Genomic DNA, 24,384 nt, shown 5'->3' with positions numbered 1-24,384 from the left:
ATTATTCGACAGAGTGGAACATAGGCACTATCCGATTTCAGTTAAGGTTTGGTGGGGTATTAGGTATGAAGGAGTGACTGAGCCATGCTTTTGTTAAAAAAGTATTAATACATCGGCGCAAGAGTATCAAAATACCATTCTTGAGAAGGTAGTGAAGACCCTTACACCATGTTCAATAACTAAGAATGGTCCATCAAGCAAGACTCGGCGCCGGGTCATAAAGCTCGGTCTACGCAGTCCCATGTCCTCTCGTGGGTGTCGTAAGAGGCGACCAAGGGATACAAACAACGGAGGATGGGCACCATTTACTGCGATCGCCGACCCGCCTGCCAAGCGTGGCGATTATGGCAAAAAAAAAAAACAAAAATATGACAGACACTATAAGGCTCCGGCCCCCAGTCCCCGGCGACCCCGCTCGTAGTGGCCACGGTAGCAGCCACATAAGCGATGGGGCAGGGGGTGCTAAGCATCCCCGGGTGCGGCAGCGCTACCACAAACGAAGACCATTGGCCCTGGCAACATACAATGTCAAGACACTGCGGACCGACGAGAAGTTGGAGGAACTGGAGGACGCTGTGAGTAGATAACAATGGGATGTCGTGGGGTTATCTGAGGTCCGAAGACAGGGTGAGGACTCGATAATCCTAAATTCCGGACAAATGCTCTACTTCCGGGAGGGCGACCAACTGTCCCTGGGTGGTGTCGGGTTCCTCGTTCACTTGTCTCTCGTCAACAACGTAACTGAGGTGGGGAGCGTGTCGACTAGAGTAGCGTACCTACCTAATACTCAGAATGACTGAACGGTATTCGTTGAAGGTCATACAGGTTTACGATCCGACTTCGACACACTCAGACGACGAGGTTATACAGAAAACAAAAGAGTATAACCAGCCATTATGCTTGGCGTTCGTGGACTATGAGAAAGCCTATGATTCGGTCGAGACCTGGGCGGTGCTTCAGTCTGTCCAGAGGTGCCACATTGATTACCGATATATCAAAGCGTTGAAGTGTTTGTGTAGAAATGCCACCATGTCAGTCCGATCAGATCTTGAAGCTTATCCAACTGCAGCGGGGAGTCAGACAAGGCGATGTCATATCGCCCAAGCTGTTCACCGCTGCGTTGGAAGATGTCTTTTAGCTTCTAGACTGGAACGGACTGGGCATCAACATCAACGGCGAATACATCACTCACCTTTGCTTCGCAGATGATATCTTAATCATGGCAGAAAACATGGAATACTTAAGCCATATGCTCGATGGTCTCAATACAGCTTCCCAAGGAGTAGGTCTCAAAATGAACATGGACAAGACGAAGATAATGTCAAATGTCCATGTCGCACCTACTCCCATAACAATTTGGAACTGTACTTCTCGTCCCAAATACTACAGTGTCTGAAGACGAAGGTTTTCAACCAGTGTGTGTTGCCAGTGATGACTTACGGTACGCAGACGTGGTCGCTAACTATGGGCCTTATGAGAAAGCTCATGGTTCCTCAGAGGGCAATGGAGTCAATTTATTAAGGTAGGTATTTTTCAAGGCATCTTGACTTAGCCTACCTGCCATCAATATGCAGCAAATAAAATTAACAATGGCTAATCCAACATCACTTCACATAACCTGTAACTTGAATTGGGGGTACACAATAGAAAAACGTGTGAACGTAAGCCGGATAAAATACAAACAAAATTTTAGCATTTTTCAAGTTTCATACAAAATTCAATGTCGCGGTCACGCTAAATTAGGCTTGGTACACACCAAACACAGCAATTTTTTTCAACGGCGTGAGTTATGTTCGGACGATCATAAAAGGTCTTTTTAAAAATTATTATTTATTACACAAAACTAATTACAATGATATTAAAATATGACGTGTTACTTATAACAAGACTGGAGCGAAAGTGAATTATAAAAATATTAAATTATAGACAATCGAAGTTCAGCGTCAGCATCTATTCACTTGTTCAGTCTGCCACTCAGCTCTTTCACACCGATGGGGCCCCGGTAACGCCTCCCCCTTCAAGATGGAAGCGTAACTTGCAGCTTCCTCCAGCGTCCTCGCTGGCTTCTTCACTGGCTCTTGGGTTAGGCTTCATCCGCTTGCTCTTAAGCCATTGATAGATCTTTTTGGATATTATCACGAAGCCTATGAAGTATAATATTACTGTAGTCCAACTCGGAGTCGCCATGATGAGGGGCAGATTAACTTCATCTGGATCTTCCACCTCTCGTGCCTGGTTAATAAGACCACGGATGTTGTCTAATGATATATCCTCGATATGCAAAGTGAAATCAGCTGGTGACTTATATGAATAGTCTTGTTTATGTGGCAATGGTATAATTTCATTCATATTTAAAAATTTTCTATGAGCTTGAAGTGTTCTATTCATTATTTGAATTACGCATCCTTCTGAAATAGTAATGATTTGGGGTCCCTTTATTTTTTCGTAATGAGTCCTTCCATCACACATTTTCCTCACTAGCTCTTCCGTTGTTGGAATAACAATCCAGCTGTTGTCGTTGATCTTCTGAATTTTCCCACTACGCAAAACCATTTTAGCTAGTGTGCAACTGGCAGGTTTGTGTTGCACCAGTGCGATGATGCAGTCTTCATTTTTCTTTATAGACAATTCATTTAGTTGGCTGCATAGAAGTGTAGTCTCGGAGATATGCCGGCATCCGTCATCAAGGTAAGCGTACCCCTCACTTCCAAGTGCAAGGTATTTGGATTTTGGGATTATCGTAAGGTTTTGTTTATCGGGGATGGAGTACAGGTGAATAAGGTCATAAATCTGGAGGTCAACCGAGGGGATTTCTAATATAAAATTTAGTGTGTGCATTGTTTTATAAGCTTTAACCACCACAGATTTCTCTATATCATCTATTGTACGTATACCTATTTCCGAGATTGGGTTGAGAAAATAGTTTTCCTTGATACTTAGTAATTCATTAATTAAATTATGAGGATTAATTATACTAGGATGCATGACTTCCATTCGGGCAAACGTAATTGCATTTTCTAATATCATTAGCTTATTTAAAATTAATTGTAAACTAAAACTTAATTGGACGTATATATCTAGAAAATGTAATTGATTATAAACTAAATTAGAACTATTAGAAACATTATTAACTATCGAGGCTAGTTTATTCTGATTCTTATTAATCTTTTCTAATTCTGAGGTAAATTCTTTAATAGTATTTTCAGCCAAAAAAAATGATTTTTGTTGCTTGTTTTTAATATTATTAACGGTATTCTGTATAGAACTAATTTCTTGTTCTATTTTTTCTGCGTCATTAATGTCCAAATTTCCAGTTATTGCTTTGACTATTGAGCCAAGCCCGTTTACTAATCCTCGCTTAACTCTATAATTATTAGAATAAGATCTAAATAAGCTAAGTTTCTTATCTATCAAAGTAAAAGTGTAATTTAACTGATCTTTGTATGTTTTATGCGAATCTCCGGATACTGTATTTACTTCTAAAGACTTTGTTATCATAAAAAGTGAAAGTAATTTCAGTGACGAAGATTGAAGTGCTGTAATATTGTATACACATACTAGGCTGAAGGAATCGATCTGCTTAAATACTTGCCCTTCTTTAATAAGTACAATGCCATTTGTATTATCTATTGAGTCTATAACTACGTCAGCTGATGCGTAGAGCACGAGGGCTCCTGCGTAGAGCATGAAGGCTCTTGAGATGAAGATCCTGTAACAAGATGAGGCCGTCTGAGCAGCTTGTAATGAACTCTTATCGATTTGGCATTCGGATGACTACCAATAATTTCGGCTATATTATTAGGATGCAAGTGAATTATTTTATACGGACCTTTATAAGTAGGCTTTGTTTTGTCGTCTCGCGCCGTTTTTGCCACCTGTTTGTAAACAGTTTCACCTACCTTGAAAGCCGCTTCTTGTGCTGCCTGGTTCCTCTTGCTAATTATCTGCTCCTTATTTTTAGACATGTATGCTGTAACGCACTCTTGTACAGCTTCTGCGTTATTTTTATGTTTTAGAACATAATTTTGATAGAATTCCTTCGGGTAATACAGTTCAAGTGGATTCCTAGATGCTGTATGTCCAAACATTAATTCATGTGGTGTATACCCAGTACTGGAGTGAATTGAATTATTATAGGCGATAAGTGCATATTTCATTAATAAAGGCATAGGATCGTCTTTATTTGTCATTCTCTGAATTCTTATTATTTCAGCAATAGTGGAATGGAATCGTTCTATTGGAGAATTTGAGTTAGGGTTGTAAGGGGTTGTGAAATGTATGTTAATATCATGTAATGCAAAGATCTCTTTTATTAAATCATTTTCAAATTTCGAATCCGAATGATGAAAAAAACAGTGAAATACTCGATTTGCTACAGTATGTTCCTTTAAGAATTTAATTATTTCCTCTTCTGTATTATTTACAGGGATAAACACATCTTTAATTACTTGCCTAGAGCTTGTTGACCTATTTTCTATGCGGTAAGTTGATCCTGGGGTCGACCTAATATGAAATTGTTTTTGTTGTCTATCTATAGCGTCAGATATTATAGGTATACCCCTGTTCTCATTATCTGGCTGTGTGTGATTAGTGGATACGAGTTGTTCAGGGTCATTTGCTACCGTTATATTATTTCCTTCTGTGACTATAATTGATGGTGTGACATTTTCGTTTACTTCAAGGTTGTCCATTTGCAGTTCGCCTGCCTGTTCCCTACGTGCATGTTCAAATATTCTATTTATTATTTCATCATCATCATTATCATCGAAGTTGACTGCTAACGAATCTATACTATTATGAAAAATTTTTGCCCTTGACAATGCGTCTGCGTTAGTGTTTTGCCGACCCTTCTTGTAAACTACTTGATAATCATATTCTGCCAACTTTAAGCGCCAGCGTGTTAATTTTGAGTTTGGATCTTTAAGTGACATTAACCAAGTTAACGGACGGTGGTCGGTGTATATGGTAAACTTCCTACCATACAGATACGGCCTAAAATATTTTACTGCCCATATGATCGCTAACAGCTCTTTCTCTATGGTAGAATATCTATTTTCCGTTTCAGATAGAGTTCTAGACGCGTACGCGACTGGTTTATCTGAACCCACACGTCCTTGGGACAGTACTGCACCAATTGCTACTTCTGATGCATCTGTCGTAAGGATAAATGGTTCATCAAAATTTGGATATTGTAATAGAGGTGCATTTGTTAATATTTGTTTACATTTGTTAAACGCATCGATGAACTCAGGTGAATGAATGACTGAATGATTTTTCTTGAGACATATGGTCATAGGTTTCGTGAGTTTTGCAAAGTCTTTTATAAATTTTCGATAGTATCCAACCAAACCTAGAAAACATTTGACTTCCTTCTGCGTTTTTGGAAGTGGAAAGTCTAGCACTGCTTTAATTTTGTCCCTATTTGGCTTTAAGCCTTGGTCTGTAAGTTCATGGCCTAAAAATGTCACTTGTTTTTGGAGAAACTCTGACTTATCTAGCTGTATCTTGAGATTATGCATTTTAAAACGTTCAAAAACCTGTGTTAGCTTATGTATGTGTTCTTGTAATGATGTAGAAATTATAATTAGGTCATCGAGGTAAGTAAATACATTTTCTACACCTCGTAAAATATGGTCCATAAGACGCTGAAAAGTACTAGGCGCATTCTTTAAACCGAATGGCATCCTAAGGAACTCATAATGACCTCTTTCTGTTGAAAATGCTGTTTTTTCTACGTCACTCGGGTCCATTTCCACCTGATGGTATCCGCTAGCTAAATCAAGCGTTGTGAAATATTGTGCTCTACCTACCCTATCTAAAATATCATAAATATTTGGAAGTGGATATTTATCTTCAATTATACGGTCATTGAGTCTTCTATAATCTATTACAAGCCTCCATTTTATTTTTCCTGATGCATCTGGTTTTTTTGGTACAATATGCACAGGACATGACCATGGAGAAATGCTTTCTCTAATTATTCCTTGTTTAAGGAGATTATCTATTTGATTACGAATCTCTTGGCGTTGTTGCGGAGACTGCCTATAACTTCTAACATATACAGGTGTTTCATCCGTAAGCCTAAGTTTATGCTTCACTGAATGGTTAAATGTTAATGGAATATTTTCAGAGTGAAATAATTCCCTGTACTGATAACATAAACGTGATATTTCTCGCTTTTCCTCTTCGTTCATGTGATGTGTTCTAATTTTCTCTAAGTTTTTGCAAAGTTCTCTATCTATCTCTGATCTAGTAGTAATTGAATGAAGCTCACAAGAAGTTTCCGTACTATTATTATAATAAGGCTCTAACACGAACGGAGCTGTTGATTTTATAAACCCTTTTTCAGTATTGAAATTTAGTACAGACGTCCGAAAATAACCATTCTCTACTTTAATAATTGCAGCAGGAGAAATTACACCATTATTCCAAAAGTAATCTTCGTGCAAATATTGGCCGTCTACATAATTTGTTTTAACCTTTATTAATTTTTGACGTCTTGGTTCAATACTAATATTTTTTTTTGGGTAATCGAAATTAATAGGTATAGTTGCGCTTGACGTACATAATACTTTATTTTTTATATCTATATTACTGCATAAGACCTTAAGCAAATCTAGCCCTATTAGACCTTTATATTTAGGATCAAAGTCAAAGATTAGAAATTTGTGGAATAATTCATTATTAAAAACCGGTGGTAATGGAAGGTGAGCTACTAAGTCATGTCTAGTAACACCATGCGCAATTTTAACTTCAAAAGGTTCATGATCTATACAATGTTCAAAAATTGTACCAATTATAGCGTCGGGTGATATCATCGATCGCGAGGCTCCTGTATCTATTAAAAACTTACCTTTATATTCAAGTATCTCGATATAGGGCAAATGATCTTTATAGTGATGATTCAGTTTTACTAGCTCTGGTTGTCTGTGTTGTTGCCATCCCGAAAATCCAGTTCATCACATGAGTTAATTGCCTGATTTTCCCCAATAATTTGTTCATGAATTTCTTCAGAAGGTGGCTGCTCCTCAAAATACTGGTGGTGATCATAATCAATTGGGTTACTTACCTGATAGTAGTCGTTCGGGGTGTAGAACAACTCTTCGAAAGCAAATTGTGGCTTCTCTGGCTTATTGACGGACCTCATACTTACATCTGATACTTTTTGAGTCGGATTTATATTTTGTTGAGGCATATTGGGTTGATGTCCAAAATTATTACGTACATTACCTGAAGTCTTGTGACCTTGGTGAGAATTCTTCCAAGGCAGGCTGGACTGTATCCACTGCTGTCGTTGTTGTGAATTCATATTATTTTGTTGGGGTACAAAATTAGGATTGAATAATCGTGGAGGGTTATTATTAATAGAACGCAAATAATTATTTTGTGGGAATAATCTAGAATGATCTGTTTTCTGTCTTATTTGCGAAGTAGATGCAGTATTTGTACCAGGATTTGCTTGCCTATAATAAATTAGTTTAGCTTCCTCCTGTCTAGCCGCAACAATCGTAAGCTCTAACGACGTGGGTTTCATAATCCTAACACCTATTCCTACATTAAATTCTAACTGACTTATATAATGTTCTATTACCATACTTTCATAATAACTTTTATCGGTATGTTTTCCGACTGTAAATAATGTATCTAATATGTCCCTAAGTCGTTTTCCAAATGTTTCGGCGTCCTCCGATTTAAGGCGACGCATTCGAGTAAGTTCCTGCATTACTTGGATCTCGTTTCTCGTTTCTCCTAAACGTCTTAATAACGCATGTTTAACCTCCGGCCACGAGTCCAGTGAGTTTTCGTACGCTATAGCATCTATAGCTGCGCCACTAAGCCAACTCTTAATTAAACTTATTAAAAACGGGGTGCGCTTGCCAGCCAGGCTCTATTAAACTAATAACGCTCTCTACTTCTCGTATATAATAATTTAATGTTTTGGGGTTACCGTTATATCTCGGAATTAAATCACCCATAGTCTTAATAACACTATCGCAATCTTTAAGAGACATTATAGCTTTCACTGTACCCTAGCCTTACTTAACAATGCAATAATTCTACGAAGTATCCTATATCCGTGTGAAATCCGTGGCGATTTTAGCCTAACGACAACACACAATAAAATATATGTTCATATAAAATTCAAATTATTTTCCAATTTGAAGTAATGATTAAAATAATATCTAAAAAAAATTTACGACAGGAAATAGAGCAAAGGAACTTGGAAGTAAAAGAGTACTTACCGAAATCTCTGCATCTCCCGCCGGACTTTGCCCCAGAACAGGATTTTCAATTTTCCGAAATTCCCGTAAATCGTCCTTTTAGGTTCTTATATCCCGATCGCGGTTATTACGATTAGAACCGTTCACTTGATTTTGAAAGTGCCGCGATCCTACCGACTGCGCCAGTTATGTTCGGACGATCATAAAAGGTCTTTTTAAAAATTATTATTTATTACACAAAACTAATTACAATGATATTAAAATATGACGTGTTACTTATAACAAGACTGGAGCGAAAGTGAATTATAAAAATATTAAATTATAGACAATCGAAGTTCAGCGTCAGCATCTATTCACTTGTTCAGTCTGCCACTCAGCTCTTTCACACCGACGGGGCCCCGGTAACGCGTGTTAGGTAAAATAAGTTATAAGAAAAGAAAAAATTTAAATGTGCCTTAATCGTAAGGAGTACATATTTTGTAAATGTCTATTAACTTTCTAATATACCTACATTCAAAGTATAGCTTAATTAAATTATTAAAACATTCGTGAGTCATTATTAAATTATCTGTTCATAAGGCTTTACTCACGTTTTTGTCGGTGTCGGTACCGACTAATTTCGGACCATTCTGAGGTCCTTCATCAGGGTGAGTGTGGTAGGTTCGTGGTAACTTTCCACCTCTTACTGCGGACTTGAGCTCGTAGAGCGCGGCAAGACAGAGCGGCGGGGTGCGCCGGTGCGCCCCGCCACACTCACTCTGATGAAGGACCTCCGAATGGTCCGAAACTAGTTGGTACCGACACCGACACAAACGTGAGTAAAGCCGTATTAATAGATAATTTAGTAAAGCTTAGTGTTGAGCTATAATGAGAAGTAATGCAGTAAGTATTGGCGGCTTAAAGGGTATAGGCAAAATGAAGCATTATTTTCCCATATTCTACAGCAAAACTACCAGCTTTTACTAATATCATAGCGCTATAGGCCAATCGGGCCTATGTTTGGCCACGAAAGAACCTCCAGTTAGTCCAACTCAGCGCTATCTCATGTTTCCTTAGGCTTGGAGATCCTCCTCAATGTTTTCAACTTTCAAACCAAAGAAGATAGGCCTGCTGCGGTTCCGTCAACCAACAGAATGGCCTTCATAGAGCCTCTGCAGAATATAAAGTGTACCCAACGGAATATCGGATCATGGTCTTCGCAACATCGGGCTCGCCATATAAAATTTGTCGTTATATCGCCCTCATAAAGTTCTGCGAATCTAAAAAAGAAGTCTATCAACTTATATATTTTGACTAAATATGCAAAATAAATAAATTGTATGGTTTTTGAGATTTCATCCGAACGACAAAATTTTTTATCAAAAATCCGAACAAAGAACGTAACTTAAAAATTGCTACCTAAACGCTATCATTATTATATTATTATGTGCTCTAACATTTTAATCGCGCGCTGCCTCTGAACTATTAAAATTACGTGATATAGTAGCCTTTGCCCTTTTGTGAACCCATGTGCGAAATTTCATGATGATCGGTAAAGTATTTTAGGAGTGAAAGCGTAAATCATACACAATATAACCAACTCACATTCGTATTTATTAATAAATATATAATTTAGTAATAATTTTAAGGAGGAGAGATTTGTATTGCTCTTTCATTGTTCTTTCGTATGTAAGTTTGACATCTATAGGACAGATTTGAAAAATTTAGTCACTAACAGTATCACTGAGTAAAATAATAATAAAAGATCTTTTCTATGCAAGAAGAGGACGAACGAGTGTACGGGTCATCTATGGTAAGTCATCACCGCCATTCAAAAACACTTTATTCTACTGTGTAAGTACCTACTCTATGTCTTTAGAGCGGTGTGTACGTAGATTAATAGCAAAAGTGATGTCATAGTTAACGTGGGAAACAACATGTTAAAACAACAATATAACAATGAAACAGTGATTAGCTTACATAATCGTACAATTGTATTTATATTTTAACTAAATTTAATCGTAATCAAAAATATTGTCGAGTTATTAACTTTTTGCAATCATTATAATTGTTAATAAAATAATTATTTAAGTGGTTGGCTTGTGACGATTAAAATTATTTTTCTGTGTAGAAAATCACATCAAAGTAGAGTCTCCAGTTAAATATCTACAGGCTCTCCAGTTACAATGGAGCTTCCACAGGGTTCAATTATCGACTCGTTTTTGTTTTGAGTATATTATATCAATGGTAAGTTATTTTACTTGGTAAGGAAAATGGGAATGGAGCGACCGCCCTCAGGCTATAAAATATTAAGTTTTAATGTAAGATATTTCATTGGAAACATATTTTTATGATTAAAAAGAAGCTGAGTTTCTTGCACCCGTTTTAAGGTCTGAGGCATACATTTTCGAATGAGTGGTTGTTTTTGACTTTCCATAAGTGATATCATATTCTATTTTGAATAAAAATATTTTAATATGTATTTGAATTGGAATCATACAATATTATTTGCAGATGATACTTCTCTGATATTTAAAATTAATCAACAATAATTAAGCAACTGACAACATTAATCCCTTAAGATTAGCATACATTTTTTTAACAAAAAACAACCGACTTCAAAAACACTATTCGAAAAGAATAGATATATTACGCACTAAAAATTATAAAAATAATTGCGTATTTTCAATCTAATTAATTAATCTAATTGTAGCTATGATTATTGTTATTTTTGGAATCATTGTCCTTCCGCCGCGACCCGCTCTCGCCTCTCGCCTCCTCATGACTCAAGCACATCTCACCTATAACTATGTATGTAGTTACAAACCTATCTTGGATGACACTGACTCAAAAAATTACAACAATCGTAACTAGAATAAGATTAATTAATTACATTGTATAAAATACGCAATTATTTTTATACCTTCTAGTGCATATTATATCTATTGTTTTGAAATAGTGTTTTTGAAGCCGGTTGTTTTTTTGTTATTTTATAATTTTTTGTGAAATTGAAGTACACTGTGTAGATATACTAAATTTTTCAAGCAATGAACGTAAGCGCATTGCAATTTGATTACAGACAGTTAGAAATTTTGCCACAGATCGCACCCTTACTATAAGTCGTTAAGGAGTTCCATTGATTATCATATTCGACTACGACAATTACTTGACCATAACTATGTTATGGCAGATGACTTTAATATCCGGATAGCATTAAAAAGATTCGGCCGAGTATTGTTTTTTTTTTTTTGGAATAGGAGGACAAACGAGCGTACGGGTCACCTGGTGTTAAGTGATCACCGCCGCCCACATTCTCTTGCAACACCAGAGGAATCACAAGAGCGTTGCCGGCCTTTAAGGAAGGTGTACGCGCTTTTTTGAAGGTACCCATGTAAATTAATCTTTAATTTGCTCCTAAGAATTGAAGAGTTCCGATACTTTGTCATGGATTCCGTAATCAGAACTTAACAAAACTCTCACCAAATTGTTTTTTAGGTATATCCTTTCCAATAAAAAAAGAATCATCGAAATCGGTTGGCGCGATATTGAGTTATTCGTAAATTTATCATCCACTTTGCTATGTATAGCAAATTTAAGACTTTTATGATTTTCTCATAGATGCCATTGTCAGATCTGATCGGAAGCACCAGCTTTCAAATACAAAAGAATTATCAAAATCGGTTAGCCCAGTCGAAAGTTTTGAGGTAACAAACACAAAAAAAACATACCGACGAATTGAGAGCCTCCTCCTATTATGAAGTCGGTTAAAAATGGCAAATATAAAGCGTTAATGTAAAAGCTTTTTACACAAATACGATGTGTATTCCATTCCTTATCATTTTAAATATGTAGGTTAGATATTTCTTTTACACCAAATAATTGCTTGATGCGATACGACCGCTCGCACACCGTCTTGCTTACTACAAACAAGGAACGTCGAAGTTGAAGTGTATTAAAAAATCCATATTTCTTGTATTTTTAACTAAGAAAAGATTACATATTTCCAATGGATTTAGACTTACTGATTTCCAAATAGTTACATCAATTTTCTTTCTATTGGCAGAACAGCGCCTGTCGGGTCAGCTAGTATATGTATAAAACCATGCATATTATGTCCTTCCACCAAAATTAGTCATTCTCCTATGGGGCAATGTATATATTTCTATAATAAATTATACCATTTCATCATCGTTATCAGCCAGAAGACGTCCACTGCTGGGCAAATGCCTCTCCCAAGGATTTCCACGACAATCGGTCATGAGCTGCCCTCATCCAACGTATTTCCGCGATCTAGACCAGATCGTTGGTCCATCGTGTGGGGGTCCTACCAACACTGCGTCTTCCAACTCCCATTTAATATTAGAGAATTGTCAATCAGTAAGCTAAAACAATGTAATATAAAATCCAAAGTAGCAGGGCTATTTACACTGATAAATGTCCGTTATTTTAACCTACACTTAACGTTACTTATAATTAAGTTTTTACTGAGTTATGCAGTTCGAAGAATGAATTTGAGTGATTGTAAAATCATTTATATGATTGATGGTTTTATACACAAAAATTGCATGTAATAATTGTTTATAACTTAATTCTCATACGAAGTGCCACTGGATAAGGTTCTACACACGGGATGTAATCAGCGTTGCCTTATTGAGATATTGAGAGCGTACTAAGAGATTGCTTAGAATTTACTAACGTAAAACTTAGCCGAGTGTAAGCTTAGCATTAACTTTGATATCACTTTTATAGACCAGTAGGAGGCTCTTTTGCACGGGATGCCGGCTAGATTATGGGTACCACAACGACGCCTATTTGTGCCGTAAAGCAGTAATGTTTGAGCATTATTGTGTTTCGGTCTGAAGGGCGCCATAGCTAGTGAAATTACTGGGCAAATGAGAGTTGACAACTTATGTCTCAAGGTGACGAGCGCAGTTGTAGTGCCGCTCAGAATTTTTGGGCTTTTCATCCTCAGCGGCACTGCACTGTGTGCACGGGCAGGGCGTATCAATTACCATCAGATGAACGTCCTGCTCGTCTCGTCTCTTATTTTTTCGCGTTTGCCATAGATCAGAAAGATGGCAATAAAGAATATAATAATTATTGGAGTACGATAAATTTTATGTACGAAATATTTGGTAGATCTGGAAATCAGTCGTCATCTATTTTTTATACCCATTGTTCATACCCCTAAAAATTTTAGTTTTTGCTTTTTTTATTACTTTAGATGGCAATACAACGTTTGCTGGGTTAGCTAGTTATATTTATAATTAAAATGAAACTAATTGGTAACGCATTCGAAGTGAAAATTTTTTTTAGTAATAAACGTTACGATATATGTTACGATACTTGAAATAAAGTTTATTATTATTTATATATTTTTAAAAAGCTTGGTGTACTCAGTACGTCGAGACAGTACTTCACTATATGGTGCAACTATAAGGTGCAAATTCCGCCTCACATGGAGTACTGTCTCAACTCTGGACGGGCGCTCCCAAGTACCAGCTTCTTCCATTTCCCCCGAAACAACGAAGAGCGGCTCGAATCATCGACGATCAAGTCACCTCCGATCGGCTTGATTCTTTGGCGTTGCGTAGAGAAGTGAGTTCTCTCTGCAACTAATACTACATTTATCACGGGAGTGCTCAGAGGAGGTGTTCGAGTTGGTTTCAGCCGCCACATTGTGGTATCAGTTACCGGCGGCTGTTTTCCTGAACCACAATTCATCTCCCGACACCTGTTGTTGCGGATGGCCATGGGAGGTCACCTTACCTCTCCCCATCCCAATAAGTTAGTATATATCACTTTTGCCGATACAATAAAAACCAAAAAACAAGATGGCGACAAAATGGGCGCCGTGCAAATAATGAAAAAATGTTTCCTACGATGCAGACGTTTCGTTTATCTTTCAATTTGTCGTGACCATGCGATTTAATCCTTGAAAAAGTTGGCAATTTAGTAAATACCTTTGTTATTAAGTACCCTATTAAGTATCAATGTTTATTTATATTTGATACGACATTAAATTAAACCTTGTCTGAGAATTGACACAATGACCTTTTGAGAATGAAGTTTTAATAAAAACTTAAGGTTTACGGGCTTACGTATAGGCTTTATTAACAAGATGGTATTTTCATATTTTATTATTTGTTTTATTATTTCTTGTGACCAGCTGACAGTTCAAATGCATAGACTTGGATTTTTTTTACCATAGCAATTTTACCAATAATTTGTGGTACTACACTATCAGTAGCTTTTTCAGCACAAGCCTGATGATGAAAATTGAAATAGTAATAGATTTTTCATTTTTTTCTCAAGTTCGATTGCTTTAGAATTCATTTTGGAGTTGAGCACCAAGTACAAGAAGCGCCGCAAGTAACTGTCCTGTTATTCTTGAGCTCTTTTAAAAACACAATTTATAAAATAATGTCCTGCATTTTTAAGCAAGTGTTTTACCAAGTCGTGACATTATATTAATTTTCGTAGGAGTCTCTTATTTCTTAAGAAAACATGACACCTATTTTCGCTCACATTCACAATTTCGCTTTCTATAGATCAAATAATATTTAGCCGGTTCAGTGGTTGTTGAGCTTATGCATAGCAAAATAACAGACAAAAATATATTTTCTCTTTGTGATAAGATCAAGTCCAATAGTAGCTATTACAAACTACCTGGGCGCAAAGTTAGAACACCTATCGATATCAGACATGAATTAATTCCCTCATTGTCATAAAAAACTGTAGACTTGGAATTTCTACATTGTCTAGATTCTAGAACAACGATCAAATATGTATCTACTAGAAGTTCGATATCTTTAGAGTGCAAAACCATAGTCCGAGTCAACTGAACCCTTCCCCTAAATTGCTCGGGGAGACGACCGTTACTCCACGATATTGACTGAAAAATCGTAAAATTTTATGACCGCTACGGTAATTTTATTACCAGTGATTCACCAGAAAGCGACATTATTCGTTCTTTGAATATTAGCTTACGCGCGAAATCTTTGTTTTTATTGTATTTAATTATATTATTTGGAGATAGGAGGATAAGCTCTGTGGTCCCTTAAAAAGGACCAAATAATTTAGAGTAATTGAGATCGAGACATTTAAAATTGCAAGTTGCAATTAACGCCGACAGTTTTAAAGGGACCAAAACTTTGGCGTTCATTCAAATTGAAATACTGGCGCCTAGTAAAAAAGTAAGTATTTTGTCGATGACTTTAGTTATTGAAGTTCGTAAATACTGTCGTGGTAATTTCGAAGGTGGCCATTTTTTATTTTTACTCACTACATATTCGGAATATACGTCAAACGAGCTTTCGACCTATCTAGGTTGCGTACGGGTCACCTGCTGTTAAGTGATCAGTTCTCTTGCAACACCAGATCAATCACAGGAGCGTTGCCGGCCTTTAAGGAAGGTATGATATCATATTAAGTTTTTTTTTAATGTAAATAAGGGACGAGACGAGCCGGACGTTCAGCTGATGGTAATTGATACGCCCTGCCCATTACAAAGCAGTGCCGCTCAGGATTCTTGAAAGACCCAAAAATTCTGACTGGTACTACAACTGTGATCGTCACCCTGAGACATAAGTTGTTCAGTCTCATTTGCCCAGTAACTTCACTAGGTACGGCGCCCTTCAGACCGAAACACTGTAATGCTTACACTTTACTGCTTCATGGCAGAAATAGGCGACGTTGTGGTATCCATAATCTAGCTGGCATCCTGTGCAAAGGAGCCTGAAACTGGTAAATCATATTAAGTAGCTACATTACAAAACTTACCCAAGTAATATTCTTATCACTTTTCTGTTGGTTGCCACTACCTAAGTAAAAGATATTATTCACATGACAGCAGCAACCTGCAAATGTTAGAATAAAATACAAATAACCTTGTCCTAATATTCTTTATTAATTTGCTAATGACAGCACCTTGAATATAAAATTGGAGAACGAAATTGATGAAACGTCGCGGTACAAAAAATACAAACATCAACTCGTTTTCAAGGTTTCCTATCCAAAAGGTAACGAAGAGGAACCCTATTATTAAAAATATATATATTTGTCCAAGAGTCTGTCAAGGGGATATATGTCATAAATTGCAATATCCATTTCTGTGCGTGCAAAAGCAGCACAAATAAACTGATCAACAGGCAAAAATTCTAAAAATCAATTATTCGGCCTCGCTTACTAAAACTCGTATTTTTAAATTGAAAAACGCGTGGACAATTTTTCATACATTATAAATTATGTAATGTAGATATCTATAAAATTGTATTATGTAAAATTTTGTGATAAACAAACAAAAACAAGACTTTATTGCACACCCGAAATTTCCAAGCAGAGGCGAACAAAAAATTAAAACAAAAACAAAATATTGTTCACCTATTTATTATCAGTCTAATCACAATCAAACAATCTCAGGCTGAGCATACACACCAGAAAATAAAACTAAATTACTCGACCTATCCATGACCACAAACACAAACTCCTTATTCGCTTCAAATCTTTGTCCCAGAATCCGGTCCTCTAAACCAACCACAGTAGACGCTGCAGCAATTGTGCCTTCTTCAGTTACTTCTATTTCAACGTTTTGAAGAGTCTTAGAGACATACAATGGACTATCAGAAACTCCGGGCAATTCTGCCTTTTCACGATCAAATATTCTCTGTATCCCTGTATATTGTAGCGGGGGAATTAGATCAGTTTGAGCGGAGATCTTAAAGCGTGGTATATAACAATCTATTTCTGGTAAGTTTCCGCCAGATTTGAATTCTGAAAGCCAGTCTAGTGGCTGTGTTGCTAAGTTATCCAGCAATCTGGATAATGGCATGCCATCAAACGGAAGAAGTATAAGCATTGCAAATTGCTCACTTTTACCGTAAGTCATTTCTATGATTTGAGCTCCAATTAAATTAGAATCTCCAGTATTATGTGGTGCTTTGTGATACATCATATTAACTGCACCGATAGTTTTTCCTTGTGAGTTGTAGAATGCTTCTTCTTTTGTTTGCGTTGGATCGAATGGGTGAGTCCAGCTAGCCTTGAAATATAACGCATCTATTAGTATCATTCTTAATTGCTCAAGGTGCTTAGCTTTTACTGCTTCTCTTATCCTTCCTTCAGTTGCAACACAAATGTAATAATTAATATCCTCAGCAAGTCTTGTACTATTACTAGGGTCAACAAAATATACATCGGTCTTGTAGTAATTTGCTGATTGGCAGAATTCCTGATGTATATTGAGTGTTTGGTCCGCAAACATCGCGGATTGTCCTTTTAATATCACATCTCCATCATTACTTCTCAAAACATTCAATAAAGCTGAATGGAGATCATGTGTTCCTCGAAGATCATTTGGCAAACGTAGTTCTCTCATCAGCTCAATAAATGTGTCCCCAGTTGAACCTTCCGCTAATAATGCGAATAAACTCCAAACAGATACAGGAGAAATTGCAATATTCTTCTGTCCAAAATTATCTTGGAAGGCGTACACATTATTTAATAATTTAAAAGCAAACTGATTAATTGGGTTCAAATCTACACCGGAAAAGTCAATAGGCGAAGCAGTAACAATACTAAATAAAACTATTAGCTTCCACATCGTATGCGACTCGATCACACACTGTTAAAAGTAATACTGCAATGGTAAACGGTGATTTTATCAATTTGAACGGAGAATCTCACGAACACAATGATATCGTAAGCTTGGGTGTATGCCTCGCTTACTAACTATTAATTTCTAAGCAAGTTGGTTGTATATATGGGTTCCTATGGACGCTCTTCAAATCGATTGGATGCAGGCTCATAATTATTATTCAATAAACCATTTATCTTAACGTCCGATTTATTATAAAGCTGTTCTTAAGTCACGATTCGTTTCGTTGTTTTTTCCTTATATGTTTTTATGACGAATGATTGGGTATGAGAAAATTGGATGTAGGTTAAATTTTTCGATAAGTATATAAAATTCATTCGTTACACTTTGGAGAACAAATATATAAATATTTTTGTATTTTTTATTTATACGTAGAGGTAGGTAATATAATAATAGTGAACACAAGATAACTATTAAATATTAACTAATAATTAATAAACTGTAAGGATTTATTGTTATTGTTAGCAAGTTTTATGAGCTTCATGCATTAATTCAAAACTCGCCGAGATAAATTTTTATATCTTATAATAGAATATTACAAAACATAATAAAAAAGGTCGAAAACCCTGAGTAGGTAGGTACTTACATGTCTTATCATGTTACATGGCACGCTGAGTTTTTTATTTTGTTGGTATTGAATCAGACTGAGACCTCACGCTCGGCTATGTAACGCTCATTTAGGTAAAGTCGGTTAAGGGACCGTTACAAAAAAACTAGAGTAATTTATACATAGTAATTATTAATTATTATACAACAAATCTAAACCGCATGGATGTAAACAGAAGGTAAGAGGGATTTCGGTAGATCAAATCATCCTAACCCGAGAGCAAACAAGAGGTGGGCCCATGACGCATTAGATATAGGTGGTAAAAACTGGCTGAAACAAAGAAAAATAGAACCTAGAAGAAAGGAATTTCCTTCACCCAAAAGGAATCCAATTTTTATCAAATATAAAATAAAACTAATAATACTAAGAAAATCTACTATAAAAGTAAAAACTAACAAAGTATATGTAATAATAATAATTTTGACACACTCGCACACAAATTATCGTGCCCCAAACTAGGCATAGCCGGTACTATGGGTACAAGTCAACGATATATTTAAAAAAATATATCTACTTAAACGTACATAAATACTTATAAAAACATCCAAGACTCTAAACATCTAACTTATGAATACTAAAAAAATAAACATTGTTGTATTTGATAGTATTAACCTTGTCTTGAAGAAATTCTCACTTTTGTCGTGTGCTTCTTAAGTCTTAACTTAACACACAAAGTTTTTTATCCATTAAAATACACAATTACAAAAATAATCATACGGTGTAGGTGCTTCATTGGTTACGTGGTTAGTTTACAAAATAAATGTAATCTTAAAAACAGGTCCAATGTGAATCAGACTCATACACGAAGGTTTCATACAAGATATTTGGTACTCTATGTAATTTTTTCAATTTGCAGGACAGCCATTTTGTTTGAAATACTTGTTGTTTATTTTTAATACTTTTAGAACATAGGACCTCTTAGCACCCTAAAACGAACTAAGGCATAGGTTATACGATACAAACCATCACCGTTATATTTAAGACGGAATATTATCTATAATAAAACTCAACGAATCACCAGTGGGAGGCTCCTTTGCACAGGATGCCGGCTAGATTATGGGTACCACTACGGCGCCTATTTCTGCCATGTTTCGGTCTGAAGGGCGCCGTAGCTAGTGAAACTACTGGGAGATGAGACTTAACATCTTACGTCTCAAGGTGACGAGCGCAATTGTAGTGCCACTCAGAATTTTTCGGTTTTTCAATAACCCTGAGCAGCACTGCATTGTAATAGGCAGGGCGTTTCAATCACCATCATCTGAACTTGGTGCTCGTCTCGTCCCTTATTTTCATAAAAAAAATCTCACACACTAAAAAATTTGTTGTAGTTTGACCATTTTTCATTTGGTAAAACTTTCGTCGTAAAATATTTTTACTTCAATGGAAACTGAAAAACTCTCTTTGTAACAGCGGTATGTTAACTATAACGGTATACAATTTCGTGTTAAGTTGTTTTATGTCTGATTAAGTTCCTAATACGGTTACGCAAGCCATTGTCCATTGAGTAAGGTCATATGGAACAATTCACATGGTTTTCCGGTCCAACAGACATTATCTACACTGTAACGATGTTTCTTAAGTTGGTACTTATGTAATAATTGTAAAATTCAGTAAGAATTTCTTATAACATATATAACTCAGCAATATAAAAAGAACATATTATTTTCACAAATGAAAATACTCAAATGTAAATAATATATTCAATGATTCCTTCATAATTGATACGCCCTGCTCATTGCAATGCAGTGCCACTCAGAAGTCTAGAAAAACCCAAAAAGTGTGAGCGGCACTACAATTGCACTCGTCACCTTGAGACATAAGATGTTAAGTCTCATTTGCTCAGAAATTTCACTAGCTAAGGCGCCCTTTAGACCGAAACACACTAATGTTTACACATTAATGCTTCACGGCAGAAATGGCGCCGTTGTGGTACCCATAATCTAGCAGGCATCCTGTGCAAAGGTGCCTCCGACTGATAACTGACGAAACAAATCAATCTACCTAATATCCTTCCCAGAGATCAAAGCCCCATTAGTGATCAAAATGATGATGCTGAATTGGAAACGTGGGTATATAGCAGTATTCTTTATTTATTACATAACGTACCCTTTCATATCCACTCAAATTAAAATAAATTGTGCGTTTCAAAGAATTATAATAATTTAATAACTTATTCTTCTTTTAGATCAGCAACAAAGAGAATGGATTGATGATGATTGTTCTGTTATTGATGAATCGCATCAGAAGGAAATGACTTTCATTAGGCCTAACCAAGAAAATAACCAGGTATTTGAAGTGAAAACTTCTTTTAACGCGGTACGCATATTTTCAAATGAGATAAAATCTTTGGACTCGCGACACCGTTACGAGACGCAGCTATATGCATGTATGCAAGTGTGCATATATGCATGTACATTTAGCAAATCGCGAACGCGCCTAGATAAATAAAATATAGATATATTATTATTATATATTATTCGAATCAAATTTTTTTATTTCCTATTTTAGTTATCATGAACCTATAGTTTCTATATTTCTATAGTTATTTTAGATTGTAGGTAATAAGTCTAATAATTATGATGATGATACAAGAGCTGTCGAAATTTTTAACAATGATTCATAAAATATTTTTAAATGTATTTAAAAGTTTCTAATAATAAATAAAATACAATTCATTAATAAAATGCAATAAAACCCAATAACCCTAGTACCCAGCTAAAAAATGTCTAACGCGCCAAAATAAGTTTTCACTTCTGTCGGCACTCCCGGAGTGCAACCCGTAAGTTTTTTTAAATTACTTATTGTACTTACTGCTTTACTTGTTACATTTATCCAGCCGCATGCGCTGGCCACTGTACATAGACAATAAAGAAATGTTCTTTCTCTTATTTTTGTAAGTACTGAAAAATAATCTAATGGGCTGTTGACTAGAATCCACGTTTTGTGAAAATTAAGAAGTTGCACAGTCATGTACAACGTCATGAAGAAGAGTTAACTGAATCATCCTCATCTTCAAACTCTTCATCTTAAGTATGAGTTTTCTGTGATTATAAATTAAAATGAAAATATTTAGTCACTAAAGATAGGAATACCACTACTGTTAGAAAGGAAAAACTAAGACAAAGTTCTATCTTTATTTTTTCTAGCAGTTGTACAAATGCAGCTCATACCCTTCGACCTGCCTTTAGAGATGCAGAGGGAACCCGCCTGCTTCTTGCATATTGGAGTTCATCCTCTGTCAACTCGGGAATATTAATACCACGCCTTATACATAACTTATTTAAATATAAATAATTTATTTTATTCTATAATGTCCTACAAACTCTAAGTCAGAAATTATACTAATATTTAATTGATTGCGTAAGCGGCGCCGCGGCCTTTTCCTTCTACGTTCCAAATGTTCTTCAAGTAAAGCTGCCTCGATTAAAAATATTCTTGATACCATATCAAGCAAATTTGAAACAAAATCCACCCTAACGAAAATTAAGAAATTAGTTTTTTTATGGAAAAACAGCAAAAGGACAAACGAGCGTACCTGGTCACCTGGTGTTAAGTGATCACCACCACCCACATTCTCTTGTGACACCAGAGTAATCACAGGAGCTAATCACGCTCTTGTGATTCCTCTGGTATTGCAATAGAATGTGGGCGGCGGTAATCACTTAACACCAGGTGACCCGTACGCTCGTTTGTCCCCCTATTCCATAAAAAAAAAGGAGCGTTGCCGGCCTTTAAGGAAGGTGTACGCGCTTTTTTTGAAGGTACCCATTTCGTATCGTCCCGGAAACACCGCGCAAGGAAGCTCATTCCAGAGCTTTGTAGGATCACACACAGACACATCCAGATGGTAGGGATGATATCCTAATTTGTGGCGTGTAGTGCGAAGGTGGAATTCGGTGGCAGGAATCAGGTGAAACAGCTCTTCGGAACACTCCCTGTGATAAATGTGGTAAAACACACACAATGAAGCTACGCAACGCCAAGTGATCTAGCCGTTCACAGAGCACTGGGTTCTTGACAAGTGCACCAGACCAGAGATGACAGCAATACTCCATGTGTGGCCGGACCTGCGATTTGTGCAGCGCTAGAATGTAGGCCGGCTTGAAGTATTGCCGTGCTCTATTTATGACGCCCAGTTTCTTCGAAAGCAATTTTGCTTTGTTCTCCAGATTGCCGCGGAATTGGCAATCGTTCGAGATTCCGAGACCCAGAATTTCGATACTAGGCGAGGCGAGAGAGACCTGCATGGCTCGTGTATACGGCATCACCAGTGCTGTCGTCTGCATAGCAATGTATTTTGGAGGTGTGCAACATAACATTGATATGCAGAAGAAATAGCATGGGAGATAGCACACAGCCTTGGGGCACTCCAGCGTTCACGGGCTTTGGGTTCAAACAATGACTTTTTAAATTCCGAACAAAAAGCTGTCATATTCAAATATTCGTTTGCAACTTAAATGAATTATAGTAGGTTTGGAAATTCGAAATGTCAAGCAATGACGTTCGGGACGCAACTTCGGAACGAATGCAACCGTAGTAGGAACTACCCGAAATTTCGATCGAAACTTCGTTTTTCGTTGAATAAAAGTAGATCTACAGTTTCGGCCTAAACCTGTATAGATTTAGGTATACAAACTCATTTGCAAAAAAAAGTGGGTTAATTTTTTTTTCGTCCCTTTAGAAAATAAAATACCAAAGAGGTTTTAATTGCTTGAGAATATTACTAGCACATTAATTATGCAGTGTACTGGTGCATAAAAAAGTATATAACAAATTCAAATTTAAGACATAGTTGGAATTTAACAAGTTAAAAGCGTATTGTGGCGGGAATCGTTGATAATTCACATTAACCTTAAATCATTCTTAGGTAATTAGTCCTATTTCCTTGATATTTTTAAGCTGTAACCATTATTTAGCTGTCTTTGAAATGGTTGATAGAACGATTATTTATTTTATTTATTTATTTAGAGACTTAAAAAAAGTGAACACCATTTACACCATAATTTATAGACCAAAGCATTACACTAAAACTTAAGGCTGGTGATTGCAACTGGCAGCCCAATTAGACCTAAGCCTGTGCTAGGGCTATCCAAATATCCTCGGCCTAATTGTTAAAAAATTAAATATTAAAGTTTTCGAATTTATCTAAAATTTTAATCTTATGAATTATTTACCTAACTAAACTTAATTATTATTAGTTTTATTTGGATTATCATACATATATAAGAAACAATAAGAAAAGTTATAAAAAAAAAGAATATATTATAGCGAGCAAAATTGTAGCGCTACTTGAGGAAGGGTGTAGTCAATGTTATGTGTGCCATAGGCTAAATGAGACTCGTTCGACTGTCCAGAGGACTTGGCAGCGATATCAAGAGACTGGTTCCGTTAGTAGAAGGCCGGGGTCTGGAAGAAACCATGTACAGAAGCTCGAGATGACCGCTTCCTGGTGAACCAGGCATTAAGAAATCGATAATCTTCTTATGTCGACCTCAAAAAGACTCTGGAGGAAGTGAGGTGTGCAAACCAGCTTATCGACAATCAGGAGGAGGCTTCTCGCTGCCAAAAGATATAAGTCAATAAATGCCAATAGTTCAGCCCGTGGCCCTAAATTACTCTGTTAAAGCGTACAATAATAGTTTGTTAGTAGTTCTGGTAGTTGTCAGACAATGTTCGGTTCGGCTAACTAATAAATAAACCAATTGTAATTTTTTTGATATGAGTAAGATATTACTCTATGTAAATTTAAACAAATAGATCTGTCATATAGATAAGAGATATAGTGATATGGCTATTAGCTACTCAGTATCCTCCTGGAAAACGAACGAAGGTGGTGAATGCTCATCATGCATACCAAGATTACCAACGCAAGCCAAAGTCTGCGTGGGATATGTGGGACTCATGTTAAACCTTAGTGCCTA

At 36.4% G+C, this 24,384-nt stretch overlaps 1 protein-coding gene across 1 annotated transcript; it reads right to left on the bottom strand.

Moving 5' to 3' along the window:
* Positions 1-16,086: 16,086 nt before the first annotated feature.
* Positions 16,087-17,918, bottom strand: LOC126973120 (serine protease inhibitor 77Ba-like). Its single transcript, XM_050820266.1, has one exon. It carries the CDS (start codon positions 17,800-17,802, stop codon positions 16,609-16,611), a length of 1,194 nt encoding a protein of 397 aa, XP_050676223.1. The 5' UTR covers positions 17,803-17,918; the 3' UTR covers positions 16,087-16,608.
* Between the last annotated feature and the right edge of the window lie 6,466 nt (positions 17,919-24,384).

The sequence above is a fragment of the Leptidea sinapis genome, chromosome 28, assembly GCF_905404315.1.
Source record: "Leptidea sinapis chromosome 28, ilLepSina1.1, whole genome shotgun sequence".
Lineage (NCBI taxonomy): Eukaryota > Metazoa > Arthropoda > Insecta > Lepidoptera > Pieridae > Leptidea > Leptidea sinapis.
This window is presented reverse-complemented; position numbering and strand designations above follow the sequence as displayed.